General features: G+C 39.3%; 1 protein-coding gene across 6 annotated transcripts in view; it reads left to right on the forward strand.

Annotated features, from left to right (window-relative positions):
• The window catches only part of PPP3CA (protein phosphatase 3 catalytic subunit alpha), a 204561-nt gene extending 192776 nt beyond the window's left edge, over positions 1–11785 (forward strand). For 4 of the 6 annotated variants that reach the window (XM_069783801.1, XM_069783784.1, XM_069783793.1 and 1 more), the window contains 3 exons: positions 3894–3991; positions 6718–6747; positions 10021–11785. In XM_069783801.1, coding sequence (XP_069639902.1) covers positions 3894–3991; positions 6718–6747; positions 10021–10214 — 322 coding nt within the window. In that variant the 3' untranslated portion in view covers positions 10215–11785. The remainder of the gene's footprint in view (positions 1–3893; positions 3992–6717; positions 6748–10020) is intronic. The other 2 variants (XM_069783816.1, XM_069783826.1) reach the window with 1 other exon arrangement.
• The last annotated feature ends 4115 nt before the right edge of the window (positions 11786–15900 follow it).

Raw genomic sequence — 15900 nt, forward strand, 5'->3', positions numbered from 1 at the left:
CCAGACGAACAAACGAAAGACATCAGCAAAGAAAATTGCAATTACCCTTTTTTTAAAAGACTTTTGCTCACCAGGTGGACTAATTAAGTCTTAGCCACTGCAAGGCAAGAGTTAAATGTGGAGAAAGGGCACGTTCCACATCATGTCTCATTAAAAAGGAAGCCAAGTGTCCCACTTTATCACCCGTAGTTGCTACAGACATGAGTAAAGATGATTAAAGATGATAGCATTAGGGTCATTTAACTAAAAGTCCAGGAAATCATTGTGCAGACAACAGCAACTCGTTACCTTGGGCTGCACTCCTCCAAACACATGAACATGAGTAACTAATTGCTACCCAGTGTTTAGAACTCTCCATTTGATGTCTCTGAGCAGAAGAGAAAACATGCTGTACTGTGCTGTGGTCTAAATATAGAAAATACAGTTCTCCCCCCTTTCAGCAGAGGGATTTTTTTCTCAGGAAATTGTATGTTGCTCTGCTGTAGTCAGTTTATGGCTGTAAAACGGTTAGGGCAAAATCAAGGAATTTTTAAAAAATGTATTGGTATGATTGTATGATTGATATAAAAAGAGAAAATAAAAATAGTTCCTTGAAGAATATACTCTTAATTTCAGATGAAACTCTCAAACTTGCTTGATTTGAGACTCTTCTGGAGCATGCAAGCAGTGGGCAGGTTGTCACTGGGGCTTCACATGGACACAGCAGTTCGCCCACACGTTGCATATTGCAGCAGCATAGCTTTAAATAGCATACTGAGATGGAGGACTTTGTACCTGGGGTTCCCAAAGTGTTATATGTGAGTTACTAGTGATGCACAAGCTACTTCAAAGTGGTACCTATCCAAAAAAAAAAAAAAAAAGTTGGCATCATGCCTTTTCCCTAAACAAGACAGAGGAGCAATCAAATGTTTCCACCTGCTCCTCTGTACCAAGTCTGGCAGAGAGCCGGGAGCCGACATTGCTACCACCTTCATAAAACAGCATGATTATTTTTCTCTGATGATAGTTGAGCAAACAAAGTTTGGGAAACCTGGCTTTCTCCTATAACCTTGAACTGCAGCTTCTGGATCTGCTGTATTTTGTTGTGGAGCACCTTTTGAAATACAGGATTAATTCAACAGAAATGTGAACTTCAATATGCAGAAGGGCCTGAAATTGGATGCTCAGCTGATATGTTTGAGTTTTGTTAACTTGCAGGTAATTGACATTGCCTATATGTGAAAGACTTTTTCAAAGGGAACTATGGGGCAGAAGCTTTCTATGGTTTCAGGGATGGAAGAAGGGTACAGGATAATTCTTGCACATGCCCTGTCTAAAGTGATATGCATAAGCCTCATAGCTTAGGGTTTTAGCACCATTTGAAACTTTAAGCCCTCTTAACTTATTCCATGAAAATCAACATTTTAAGGCACTGATGGAAATCATACTTGATCTTTCCCTGAAAAGAAGTCAAATTCATCTCAGAGTTGTTCATGAGACATTTTTTTATGCCTACCCCATGCATCCCAACAACTCCAGAAGACCAGAATTAACTGTATGTGGTAGAAGAGAAGCCAGTGGTTCACTCACTGAAGCTGCTGAGCCTTTTACAGTTCTTGGTTACTGATGGACCTTGAAACATTGCAGGAAGGACTGAAGATGAAGAGTATATTTGTTCTCCGTTAGCTTTAACCAGCAAATACATCCTTACTGTCGTCAGAGGCATAGTCAGCAAATAAACAGGTACCTCCAATGGGCAGTTTTGCTGACCAGTCTTCCGGGGGATGAGTGACATTTCATCCCAGCCACCATTGCCCCCCTTCTCTTTAGCTGGGAAAGATTGATTCTCCTCAGCTAGGTGCCAGGCTTCTAGACAGCAAAGATTACACGAGGTTAATCTTGCAAATACTGTTCCTATAGAACAGCCTGGGTTATTTTTTCTGTCTTGCCAGCACAATCCCCATTTGACACACAAGTGTCTGATAACTCGGTATAACCCTGTAAAGACTGCAGTGACACCATCATCTAAACCAGCCTATTTCAGAAACCTTTGAAGTTCCTGTTTGAGTCATTGCAGGTTTATGACATTTTTTTCACTAATTCTTGAAAAGCGTTTCTGAACAATCAGCATCTGATGTGACCATCTTCAAAGGACTCAGTCGAACATCTCTTCTCTGAGCCAGAGTTGCCAGCTTCCTCGAGGATGTAACCTGAATGTAAAACTGAGATCATTTCAGCCACTTTTGTCTCAAAATTAGATATCAAAATAATGTTGTATTGAGTTTCAAAGGTTATAAATGAGCTTTGCTGAGAATAGCCATCATAGAAAGATTGGCTTAAGCTCGGTGGAAGAGCTCACGATTCCCTGTCATTGCCTCTCTGTGACTTTTTTTCTCAAGTCTGACTTTTCTTTGGATATATTTAGATAAGAGGGAGGTAAATAAAATATTATTTACCAGTTTATTTTTATATATATATATATATATATATAAAAATGTCAGTTTATTTTCCTTTTTTTTTTAAATGGAATTAAAGGACATCCACTAGAAAATAAGGAACACTGAAGGCTAAAAAAATCTCACAATTTGCGATACAGAGGTTTCTTGGGAATATGCAGTTTGAAGATAATAAAAATACAGTGAATAAACTTATCTTATGAAGGTGAAGCTAAAAGTGCCATAGCGGTCTAATTTTAAAAAAAAGAGACATTAAACAGACTGAATTGAAAATGCAGATTATGCATCTGCTTGCAGGGGCAAATAATCAAGAGAAAGCAAAAAATTTGGTGTATAACTCGATGTTGAAAATACTGTGTTAATTCTGGAAATATTTGGCTGTTGCATTAGTTCTGATTGCTTAGGAAACTTGCAAGGAAAACAGTCACGATTTTGACTATTACACAAAGAAAAGCGTGTACAAGGAGAATCATTTTCAAACTAAAAATAGAACTTGAAGAGTATATGTAGTAGGTACACAAGAGTTGTTTGAAATACATGAGTAATTCAGGGCACATAGGTCTAAAGAAAATTTTAAGTAGTAGAATTGTTGAGAGACAGTTTTGATAGACAAAACCACATTATCCTCAAGTGAACATGGAACTAAATTCTGTCTTTGTGTTTGCTTCCTCCAGCTTACTGTCATTATATATTTCAAAGTAAAGCACTTCAAAATAGGTTTCCCTTAAAGAATTGGGGTCAATTTTGCTGCTGAGAAAGTATGTCATCACAGACAGCATTACAGTGCTCGTAGAAAGCTGTATTTAACAGCTTGTCTGGATAGAGCCGTTGTATTCCTGTTGCCATATATTAAAAACTGTGTGTATTTAAAGACTGACAAAACATATTTAGGTTTTCAAAAACATTTTTCTTGAATTCAGTACCATTTTTAGTATACAAAACTATTAAGAACAGTCCTAGTAAGGGTGGAAGTGCTTATTAATTTTAATGAGCTGCCTTTTTTTAAGTGGATGGTGATCATTAATAAATAATGCACCTGACTGCTAGTGTAGACAAAAGCAAAAGAACAATTTAAGTTGATTTTGGACCACATGGTGCAAGACATTTAAATGTGTTGTTGGCAATAACTGCTCCTTTGGTCCTCCTCCCATCAAGTTTGTGGTTTTATGTATATATATTCAAATGTATGTCATACTTTGTTTCATAGATGCAGGTTATAGTGTTAACTATAGCGGGAGTCTGTGTATGGCGTGGTGCAAAGGTGAACCACTTACATAGCAGTGCGGGGAACTGTACTGGTGCGGGTGTTATTACCAGATTCAGTCTATCTTGGTAAGGAGATTGGAGATAACCAAATCATTGCAGGGCAGGTGTAGCTTAAGGTGTCTAAAATGTGTTCTGTGTTTAAAAAAAAAAAAAAGACATTTATTTACTTTTGGGGGTTTTTTCCTTCTGCAGAGAAGAGAGTGAAAGTGTGCTGACGCTGAAAGGTTTGACTCCAACAGGAATGCTGCCCAGTGGTGTGCTCTCTGGAGGAAAACAAACACTGCAAAGCGGTAAGCATGTTTGCCTGTGTGTGTCATTATGTGTAAAAAAACCAATTGGTTTTCAACTGCAGAACCCAAGAAAAATAACCGCAGTCTTCTCGGAAAAAAATAAAGGACAGAATAAATCAGGCGGTTTGTTGTACTGGAGCATTTGTGAGCAGTTCATGTAAGGCCACTTCTCAAGACTTATTGCGTACCACTGATTTACAAAGAAAGAGGGGGGAAAAAAGTCCCAGAAAATCAACTGTTCAGAATGGTAGGTCAGCATTGCATGTAAAGTGCGCTCTTTCCACAGTTTACAGCATCTTTGGGGGGTTTTTTGAGAGCAGCCTTTGATACACAGAGTACTGAATGTTCAGCTTGGATAATGACACTCAAATTCTTATTTTATCTGATTTGTTCTTCTTCATAGAGAATCACCAATGGAAAATAGCTCTAGAATTAGATTTTCTCTCCTAGCAATTCTAGGTGACAGCATGATAACAATTTCACTCTGATTTAAGCCCAAGTGAAGGGAGGCTTTTACAAACACCGCATTTGCCTTGTACACAAACATAATACAGATTGTCAGTTCAGTTTTATACCAAGTGCTTCTAGTTACAGGAAATCTGTAAGTCTATAGTAGGGCTGCCTTTGATGAAATATTCCTTTTGGAATAAGGAGCTGCAAAGTATTTAATTTACTACTGTAAGCTCTCCTTTTTTTCTGTGTGTATTGCTGTAGAGTATATTGCAGGCACACAAGAATGTCTCTTGCTTATTGAGGTTCTGTTGGCAGTAGATGTAAAAAATAGAAATGCTTTATAACCTTAACACAGTCTCAGCCTCTTGTTTTCCTGTTTCCTTCCTGGAGCATTCTTTCTCTGTATTTTTCCCTTTACTGTCTCTTTTACCTAGAAGATTCAGGTATATGGTGGTAAACCTTCTTTTCCCCTTTTTTCCCCTTCCCTTTTTTCTTTTTGATGACTTGTGTGTTACAGACATAGTAACGTTCTGCTTTGAAAATGCTGCAATATGATTCCACAGGATGCCTTTCTTAATGGGGTTGTGGTCTTTACCTAGGCTTTTCTCCATATAGTTGCTTTACATTTGTCAGAAGAATTGGTCCAAGAAAACTGCTATTGTTGCCCTGGCAAAATATTAGGAATTGAAATGAATTTGAGAAAATTGCCTAAAGTTCTTGTTACAATGGCTGAAAGGAAAATCTCCTCATACTGCAGTATTCTGGCTTAGTAAAACATTACTATACACAAGCTTCTGCATTAGTTAACACGTAGTACCCCATTCACCAAATAATCTGAAGTTTACATAGTTTCTGTTAAGCACACATTCATATTACCATACGTATTAACAGAAAATATGAGTGGTATGTTCTGTTGTGGAAGTATACATTTTAGTCTTCATTTTTTTTCTAATGTGTCAGTGCTGGTTTGGATCTGGTTATTCATTTTAATTTCTCATCCTACTTATTGTGTTTCCTTTTCTTTTAAGTTTGCATTGGTTTTGTTCCTTGATTTTTGCCATCTCTCTTGCTCTGTAGCTTGAGAGGCATAGGCTTATCTTGGTGCATGCAGGTTAGCTCCTCTCACTTCCCCATGCAGCAAGATAATAGCATACATATTTTAATATTGATCTCAATCCATATTTAACATCCTAATTAAAAAAAATTGTTTGAGTTTTATGGAGGATGAAAAAAAGCTTTTATGTAGGGGAAAGTAAGACAAAAAAGAAGAGAGGAATTCCTAAAAACTTGGCTTCTTGAGCTATTCTCTAAACCAGAGAAGTTCTTGAGAATCAAAATTCTTTTAAAATATTTGAGCTGTACCATTGGTATATTGAATTGCATTTGCTGATTTGCACCAGCTTCTAAATCTCTGACTGTAAAAACAAATTCATGCCAAAGCTGATGGGTAGAATTCAAATAAAATTCTGTCTTTAAGAACAATGAACGGTTTCAAAACAGTGGTAACATGGTATTTATAACACTGCAGCAACCTCCCGGTTACAAACTTTTCTCTCTCTGACCAGGCTTTGCAATTTTGGAGGTCCAACAGCTTTCAGTCTTGTATCTATGTCCATTGATTTAAATAAAATACTAGAAGGATGCTGTTTTCGGAGATGGGGTTGACAAGAAGGACACTTACAGGTGGAGCAGACTGGGCAAGATTGCAAGCAAAGGCAAAGCTGTCTGAGCAAACTGTCCCATGCTGTGGGGAAGTTTCTTTTAGTCAGAAGAGAGAAAAAAACCATTCTGAGAAGTTGTATATGTGGCTCTTTTGCCTTGTACTGGCAGCTAATACATTTCAAGCTGACATCATAAGTGGTACGAATTTTGTGTGATGGCTTTATGCCATTTTTCGGTCTCTTTTGACAGGGCAAATCAAACTGCTCTTATTCAAAGCTGGGAGAATTATATAATGACCTTTTCAGGTCAGATGTGCAATATGGAAGACATTTTCATTTTGTAGTTCTTTTGAGTCAAAAGAAAACTACTCTAATGTGTCTTTAAAAACTTTTAGTTTGTGAAACTTCTGCTTCAAAACAAGCTATAGCTTAATTCAATCTGCAAATTATTGTTTTTGTGTAAGCATTTCTCTGTATGTCTGTTTTGCCAAAATCCAGCACTTACAGTAACATTAGTGTTGTAGCTCCTTTGCTATTCACTGACTTGTTCTTGGAGTTAAAATCCTCTGCTCATTTTTCTCATTCGTTTTGCTACCCCTTTCTTCTCTTCAGCTACTGTTGAGGCTATTGAGGCTGATGAAGGTAAATTGGCCAGTCCCCTTTCTGTTGGTGCCACAACAGATAAGGGCTCTGCTGGGTGTATTCATTTTGCTGTAGCTTGTACAGATTGTGTGGGTGTTGGGCTAACAATTGTGGCTCGGTATTAACCAAAATGTAATTGCTTTAAAGGGGAAAACGTTTTTTGGGTTTTTTTCTGTTGCTGTTGTTGCGGGGTTTTTTGTTCTGAAAGTTACAGTCACGTTGGAATTGCTGTATGTTGAACTAAGCACTGAGTAATGCCACAGGAGGAGATCAGGGGACTTGGATTTCACGGGACATAACTCGGCAGCAGCTCGTAAATGCTCTGTGACACATAGCTCAAAAGCTGTGAGCTGGAGGCTGGGTCTTGTCTCCACCTCAAACCATCCTCGGCAATCTCTGGTGGAGGAAAACACACAGCTTTTTAGAAATATTCTCTCTTTTTGTTTTGGGTTGGTTTTGTTTTGTTTTTCCTTTTTCTTTTTTTTGCTTCGGTTTGTTTCCTTTCTTTTAGGTCACTAGTAAAAAAAATTTTATTGGTCTTTTGTTACAGTTCAGCATGTTTCTGTTTCTCTTTAGAAGTAAAACAACATGAGACATTTGTCTGCAAGATGTCTGCTTCCTCTGGTAGTGGCAGTTTACACACTGGATATTTACATTAGAGCAACCATTAACACCAGCACCATTTTAGCTACAAATATAAAGTGACTGGCTGCCTCGGAAGATTTCTGAATGTTTAGTATTGAAAACTATGGTGCTTTATTGACAGACCTCTAATTTAACCCTTAAGCAATTTTTAACGCTACATTTAAAACCTAAGTAATCACATATTGCAATGTAGATGCGCAATATTCAGCATTATAAAGTTTTGGAAGAAGAATTGTCAGAATTCCCCTTTAAAACAAAATTATTCAGTTGTATTTTGTTCTTGCCCCTCTCAAATTTTCTGTGGGTATTTTTTTTTTAGTTAATTAAAAAAAATAAAATAATCTGATGATTGCTGTCTGTTGGTAAGATGTGCCCTTTTGGCCAGTTGAATTTGTTTTTGATTTTTGTAAAGCAGTGAATAAAATTACAGAACAAACAAGTAAGAGAAAATACAACTGCTTTCTAAATAGCAGTGAGTAAGCTGCTATTTATGTTGGAATTATCTATTCCTATCAGCAATCTCTAATCTGCAGTGTGCATTCTCGTTGACAGTTTGGCTGTTTTCTGTGATTTTCTGTGACTATGTGTTGTGTTTTAGTATACTCTCAATGTAAACTGCTAATACTTGTTGTCTGACCAGCAACTACAGCAGAGCACCTTCCTCATTATTACAGACGATAACCTGTCTGCTTGAAATACATTCGATTGAACATGCCCCATTCCAGCAATATGCACCCTTCAAGTTAATTCTTGATTTGCCATCCTTGCTAGTTAGACACTAACCGTAGTCGTAATGACTAGTCTACGTAGACGAAGCTAACGATGGAGAAAATGTTTTGCCCTTTACCAATTGTCCATCTGCAGTTTGATTCAGGGCCCGATAACACCAACTGGGCTGTGCTACCGGCAAGCTCCAGGACACAGCAAGTGTTTCAGCTTCAACACGGCCATCCATTAAACTATTGCTTTAAGGGATTGGCCTGGGTGCTTGTTAGACATCTTCATTTTTGTGGTAGAAGATAAAGTAAAAAAAAAAAAAAAACAAAAAAAAAAACAAGCAAAAAAAATCCATGAAAAAACTCACTGTAGGGCCTGTTCTGTTTTCACTGCTCCATCTCTGCTCACTTGACTAATCACCATTATGTTGTTGTTGTTTTTCTGAGTTGAAGTATAATACATGTTAAAACCCATGCACTTCACAAAGTTCCAATATAACATTTGTGAAACTGGCTAAGGAACTAAATCCTGAGGCAAACAGGATCTATCCATTTTCACAGGAATGGTTGGCAAAACTATCAGCATGAAAACGCTTTTCTCACTCCCCCCAAAATGCAAGGACTGGTAGATTGGTACCAGGGATGTTCTGGGGTTTGGGGTTTGTTCGCTGTTTTTTTTTAACAGAAGTTACCAGCTTGTCCAGAATTGGGACTGCATATTGGAAGGAGAGCAGGAGTACTTCAGGGTAAAGAGAACATAAAGGGAGGGAAGAAATATCGAATTTGATCTTTGAAACTCCCTTACCATTTTCTCTTCAGGGAGTTTGCAGCTTCCTGGTACTAACACGCCATTTCTGCTCTATGGCATGTTAAGATAGAGACATAGCAAAAGTGCCAGTTCTGGAAGTGCAGTGCATTGATTTGGTGCAGATAAGAGAAAAACACACAGAAGGCTATGACAAATTATCTACAGAGTTGTGACCTGCTGTTTGCCTACAGTGCTTTTTTCTCTTTTGCTTTAAATCTAAAGATCTTCAACTCTTCAATTAAAGAGAGAAAAAAAAATCAAATCAAATAAAAATCACACTCTACAAATACATTCCCCAGCCTGTGCCTGCCTTCTGAGGTTGGTGTGGCCTCATCAATGTTGCTGCTGAAGGCCAGATCAAAAGTCCTCAGGTTCAGTTGGAACTTTGGTCCTTTGTCAGTGCGTTTCCAAAGTTAAATTGTACAAATGCGCAAAGGTTACGATATCCCTGGTCTGCGTTGCACGGCGTTACTGCTGTTTGACTCAAGCTGCTTTCTAGAAGTCCAGGGATGTGTTGGGGAGGCTAACTGCCCCGAGTGATCAACAAGCAGCTCGCCTGTGTTGAGAACATAAGACAACCTGTTGTAGGGTCGCCCCAGATCTCCCATAGCTTTAATGTATATCCCGCAAACTGGCCTCACCAAGTCATCGCCACCTGTAACTGGGCAGCGCTTTTTACCCCGGTCTTTGAGAGTCAAATGGGAGTTTTGCCTGATTAAGGATGTTCCGGCGAGGCACGATGTCTTTAAGGCTGTAAGTGATGACGACAAATGCTAACTCACCGGCTCACGGCTCTGCCCTAAGCATGGTTCCTAATTGCAAACTGTAGTTTCATGTCAGCTTCTCAGCGTTTGAAGCTGAACCCCAGTGGACAGCAAAATACCGGAATTCGATCTTGTTGAAAAAAATAGTTGTGTTGCAAGAGACGGTGGTGGTTAGTTAACCCCCAGGTCTTTCTGAGTACGGTAAGGAGTCGGTCATGTTGTCAGATCTTCTCATTGCCGCCTTCACAAAGAAGGACTTTCGCACTCATTGCTAAGTTGGGGGAAAAGCCGCCAAGAGTTTTACCTTGCTAATTTTACTTTTTAATAATCCTTTATTTAGCTATCAAAGGATTTTCACCCCAGCATAAGATCACTAGCTTCGAAGAGGCCAAAGGCTTAGATCGAATTAATGAGCGAATGCCTCCACGCAGAGACGTGCCATCCGATGCCAACCTTAACTCCATCAACAAGGCAATCTCCACAGAGACTAATGGCACGGACAGCAACGGCAGTAATAGCAGCAATATTCAGTGACCACTGTCTGGGAGGGGGGTTGAGCTGCAGGGCACGATGGGGTTGCTGCACATCAGCAGTGGGATGTTCTTGCCTCTGATAATAGCTTACTTGCTCTGGGGGCCAGGTGTTGGATTCAGTTTACAAAAATCATCTACGAAGAGATCGTCAACTTTAATTTGGTGGGAGGGGGGGTGGGGGAGAGACACCTCCTTTGGATATGCCTTTAAAATGCTTGTAGAAAAATGAAAGCTCATGCTGGTATATATTGCAAAGTTAGGGGAATGAACATGTTTTCCTACTGCATTGGGAACGTCTAGATATGTTACTGAAAGGCCTTTTATTATGTTACTGGACATGAAAACTTTGTTTAATTTCTTACTAACTATTGTACGTTTACAGTTGCAGCACTAAACATGGACAACATCAAAACATTTTTAACAAAATGTACAAACTAAATAAGGACTATTTATTGATAATGTTTTGCTACTCTTGTCAGACAATGGCTATGAAATAAATTAGGCAGTCTTTAAAAATATAGAGGAAAAAAAAGAAAAAAAAAGAATGTTGGAAATTTGTTTAAAATGCCAAAAAAAAAGAGAGAGAAAGAGAGAGAGTGAGAGAGAGAGAGAGAGAGACAGTTTAATTTTGTACAGATTATGCTTACCTCAGGTTTCTTTAGTGTGCTTCAATGCCCTTCTTTAAATATAACACTTATCTTACTAATTTGGCAGCAATTATCCTTTTCTTTGTTTAAAAAAAAAACTGGAATAATGATAACATTTATCTTTTTTTGCTGTTTATATTTAGGGGGGTTTGGTTTGGGGGGTTTTCTGGGTTTTTTTGGTAAATCAAGTCTTGGTTGTGGCTTGCTGAATTTAAATATTTATGAGTGGTGCATTTTTAAGTATAGTGAACAAGACACCATATTAAGTGCAGTGAAAAGCATCTATATTCTGTAAAAATCTGCCTATGCATGTTTTTTAAGAAAAAATGGCTGTATAGGCCTGTATGGGACTGTAATGCGCTTAGTGGTCTGACTTATACTGGAAATGTATGTATACTGGCGTACTTTATATTCTCTAAAAAAAAAATGCTTAATGCCTTTGAAATTTTGTAATCAAAAAAAAGCTTTGAAAAATCTAAGGGGAGAGTATTCTTAAAGTTTTTAACATAAGCTTGTCAGTGCACATATAGATGGGTAGCATGTTTAGCAAACCTTGTGAAATTTAAATAAGTTTGTAGTTACATGTGAAATTCTAAATGCATGATAACTGTTAATGTCATAATGGTTTAGTCATTTTGTTCTGTTCTGTCACGTGCCACCAAATGTGTAATTTTTTCACTTTTTTCCCTTTGTATATCAGTTACGGGTTTCAACTGGTTCATTCTAAAAAAGAAAAAGAAACAAAACAAAACAAAACAGTCCATTGATATTTTTTAACAATTGTATAAGTGCCCAAGTAATTCACTACAGCCTACAGCCTTGCCTTTGTAATTTGACTTCGAAATGTTGGCAATCAAAGCATGCACTTGTAACAATGAAAGAAGCATTTTATATTACTACTCAATAAAAATGTGCATGAACTTAAGCACTCTTCCCTTTCTTGCTGGCTCAGTCGCAGAAGCACACGTGCGTGTGTGCTTGTTGCTCTCTTTCACTTTGGACAGGAGAAGACCGTTGCTGTAAGAGAAGAATGACTCATTTCACGATTCAAGGTCAGTTCTTTACTAAGAAAAAAAATCATTTATTACCCAACTGCTTTAGGCTACTGAACATCTGCAGACTTCCCCCAAGTTCTGGTTAGAAAGTTGGGTTTTCATTAAAATGAGTAGGATGTATCCCACAAGCAGAGTGCAGAAGAAAACCTGTGCCCTCTGTGTGCTTCCCCCCCCTCATCTGGAGTGTTCAAAAAGGTCAATTAGTATCATTTACAATGTTCCTTTAAGGAAAAAAAATTTCAACCATTTCAGATTTCAAATGCTCTCTTAGTCAGAGGTGAACTGTCAAAGCTCTGCCTTGTTCTCATTTTCTCCCTAACTGTGCTCAGCATCCTTTCACAGTCTGTCATCCTGCAAAGAACTGATGGACGATGCCAAATGGTGCAGTGTTGTGGGTATTGCTTTAGTCCTGCTTTCAGGTACCATTATTAAATGTTGGCTCGGTGTCTGCTTTATTACGTGTTTTTCCCACTTTAGCTCTTGTTATTTCTGGCAAAATATGACAGGTGGCAAAAATAAAGAGAATTCATAATATATGGGACTAGGAAGCTGGATCAATTTTAGATTTACATTTTTATTTCAGATTGCACAGAGAAGTACAGCACAGGGGAGAGACACGCAGAGTCGTAACTATTCATCTGATCAGTGAAGCTGTTCATCTAGTTAATGAGCATGGTCTCTGCAAAAAGTAACGGTGAAAGTTTGAGTGACCACTTTGCTTGCCAGTTCGGTCCCACGTACGTGCTAGCTGAACAGCTGTAGGTTACCTCAGGGAAGTTTTTCTGTAGAGACGTCTGAGCTAGCGCTCAGCAGGCACTTGGTGCAACATAGAGCAATACTGTTGGGCAGTGGAACGTGTGCTGTCCGGTCTCATTTAAGCTGGGCCCTGGCAGTTGCCCAAACCAATTTAACAGCAAGAAAGGGGGTTTTCCTCTCAGCAGTGACAGTGTGGCATAGACCTCTCAACTGGTAGATTTAAGCCAAAAGATCCATGCTACAAATCAGTAGTGGGTTTGCAAATGCCCGCTGTAATTGCCAAAGAGCTTATGGGTAAGTGAGGTAGCCCAGACTGAGTAATGCATTAGGAAATGTACAAAGTCTATCGGGTCAGTAAGAAGATTTTTGAACTTTTTATATCTTAGAAGAATGAAAAATGTCCTGAGCATGCAAAATAGCAGCGTCCCGTATGTCCAGGTAAGACAGCCTGGCTCTTTTCTGGGGTGAGCCACACCGTCCTACCACGGGGCAGGTTCTGGACTGGCTCTGAGGGACAGTCTAGGCTATACTCAAACGTTCCTAAAAGGACAAAAAAAAAATTTCCAAAGGTTATCTCTTTCCAGAGCATCCCATCTTTTCCAGCCGTCCTTCTTTTTTCCTGCTGCAGAAGAAGCTGTAGATGAATTTGGAGAAAAACCCTGGTGCCACTGAAGGCTGAGTTTTGGATTTCGTGGCCTCACTCAGTGATGTGTCATGCATTGGAGTATGTCTCCCAGTACAGGTTTCTTCCTTCTTACCAGATGTGCTACTTTAAAGCTAAAAATATCATTGCTGCCTACATCAGGATTTACTGTATTTTTTTAACTTTATTCCCACTGCGTGAGATAGTATATTGGATATGTGTATTATATTTTCTGCACTATCACAATTTTCCTTTTCAACAGCTATTAAAATGAAGTGTATTAGCTCTTAGCATGCATTTTCTGAAGAAGACAACATTCACATTTTGTCCAGGGTTTCCCCCAGAATTGCCCTAGGTTTAAACCTGCTTAAGCTTGTGCCAAAATTGCCAACTGTCAGGCACAGATATAAATTCTTTCAGCATTTTCCTTGACACCCTTTTTTATTGCCAGAGGAGGATTGTCTGGAGCCTCTAGAGGAGTTTGCATATAATTTAGTTTTCTCCTGAGAACCTGGACAGCGAAATTGAGGTCAGAAAGCAGGGCTAAAAACAGGCACCAAAAGATGCTGCTTGTTAACACAGACTGATCTCTCTCCTCTCTCAGTTTAACTTTTATTTTTAGTGAAACAGTGGAGTTCAAAGTGTAAAAAATGAAAATTTTGGGACACTTTCTAGGTTCAAAATGAATTTATAATTTTAGTCCTTAGAAATCAGTTTCCCTTCTTTTTTCAAGGTACTGTTGCTCAGATTTGTCAGATCCATGGATCTTCCCACTTCTTTCACAAAGAGGGGGATGTGAGAATCAGCAATTTTAAATGTTAAAAAACCATAAGCACCAAAGCAACCATTTGGAAAGTACTTTGCAGATCACTTTCTTATCTGCTTTTGGGAGGATGTTTGATTCTGCTAAAAATGGCCATTTTTGGCATGCAAAAGGATGATGAACTTTCTGGTTCTTCAATGATTTAGGAAAAAATATATCCAAGTTCACATGCGTTCATATGTATATGTTCATGTGTATGAACACAGAGGACTTGCAGCCACCTCCATGGGGGTCACAAAGAGGAGGAGTTGATGGAACTAGTGCATAGGGGATTTTTTTTTTTTTTGTCTTACCAAGCTGACTTTGAGGTATCAAGCCTGGTAAGCATTATAAAATGTATGTCTTATGAGGCTTTGATTTTTTTTTTTTTTTTTTTTTTTTTAAATAGCTTGAGGGCTGTTTCAGCTTTACACGCAACGCCATGTATCATCAAGCTGACAGATAGCTGTGTGCTCTGGGCAGTGTTCTGCTGCGGCACATGATTGCAAAAGGAAGGGCTGCCTTGGTCCTGTCATCGCTGCCAAAAGCTTTTTTTAGGTAAAGTAACTTGGCAAAGAACATGCTAAAGGACTGATTTTGCCGCCAGTGGGAAGTCCGCAGGCATGGTGGCAGACATGACAGCATCCACTTCTTTGTAGAGTCCACTAGTGGCCATCACTAGTTGCTCTGGGGTTCACCAAGGCCCCCTTTCCCTTTTGGGTGGAGCCTTGCATGGTCGTTTGCTGGAGGTTTGGGTCCGGGCACCCAGTTAGGCGATTCTTAGAGCAGCAAGACTCGAGCAAGAGGTGGTTGTTTCATACTTTAGCTATTGCATCCCCGAGGCAGTTGATGTAGACAACCACAGTGCGATCGAGCAAGCCCATTTCTCTTGATGTCTGGGTATTTAATAATCTCTTTTGCTTTAAATAAGCAGTTGAATACTGTGACTTGGACTAATTTCACAGTGGTTTAGGCCAGAGGAGCCTGTTAGGTTACAGAATCAAGACTCACTGCGGCCGGCAGGTACCGCTGAGATCGGCTCCTCCAACCCAACTGCTCACGCAGGGTCAGCTGGAGCAGGTTGCTCGGGGCCGTGTCCAGTCAGGTTTTGAGTATCTGCCAGGACGGAGACTCCACAACCTCTCTGGGCAACCTGTGTCAGTGCTTGACAGCTCTTACAGTAAAAAAGATTTTTCTTACATTTAAAAATTTCCTGTATTGCAGTTTGTGCCCACTGTCTCTTGTCCTGTCACTGGGCCTCACTGAGAAGAGCCTGGCTTCATCTTTTTTATTCCCCCCATCAAGTATTTATACACCTTTTCTCCAGACTGAGCAGTCCCAGCTCTCTCCATCTCTCCTCATAGGTCAGATGTTCCAGTCCCTTAATCATCTTCACGGTCCTTTGCTGAACTCACTCCAGTAAGTCCATGTCTGTCTTGTGCTGGGGAGCCCAGACCTGGACACGGTACTCCAGGTGTGTCTCACCAGTGGTGAGTAGAGGGGGGAAAGGTTAAATTACCTTCCCTGGTTTCCTCTATGTACCATTAAATTTCTACAACATATATCGATGCCAATAATTTAAGACAAGTGAAGACGTTTCTGGCCTTGTAAGTCAAAAGAGATGGGAGCCATACCTCAGGAAACGGAAGAAGAAGAGGTACGTTGCAGTCACAGAGCTGAGCTGTACTAAGATACAGACCCAAGAAGGTAAGAGAAAATGAAAGCTTCACCAGTCTGAGAGGACAGTGGAAGACTGGAATAATATTTATTGCCAAATTTGGTAA

This window comes from Haliaeetus albicilla, chromosome 1, assembly GCF_947461875.1.
Source record: "Haliaeetus albicilla chromosome 1, bHalAlb1.1, whole genome shotgun sequence".
In the NCBI taxonomy this organism is placed as follows: Eukaryota; Metazoa; Chordata; class Aves; order Accipitriformes; family Accipitridae; genus Haliaeetus; species Haliaeetus albicilla.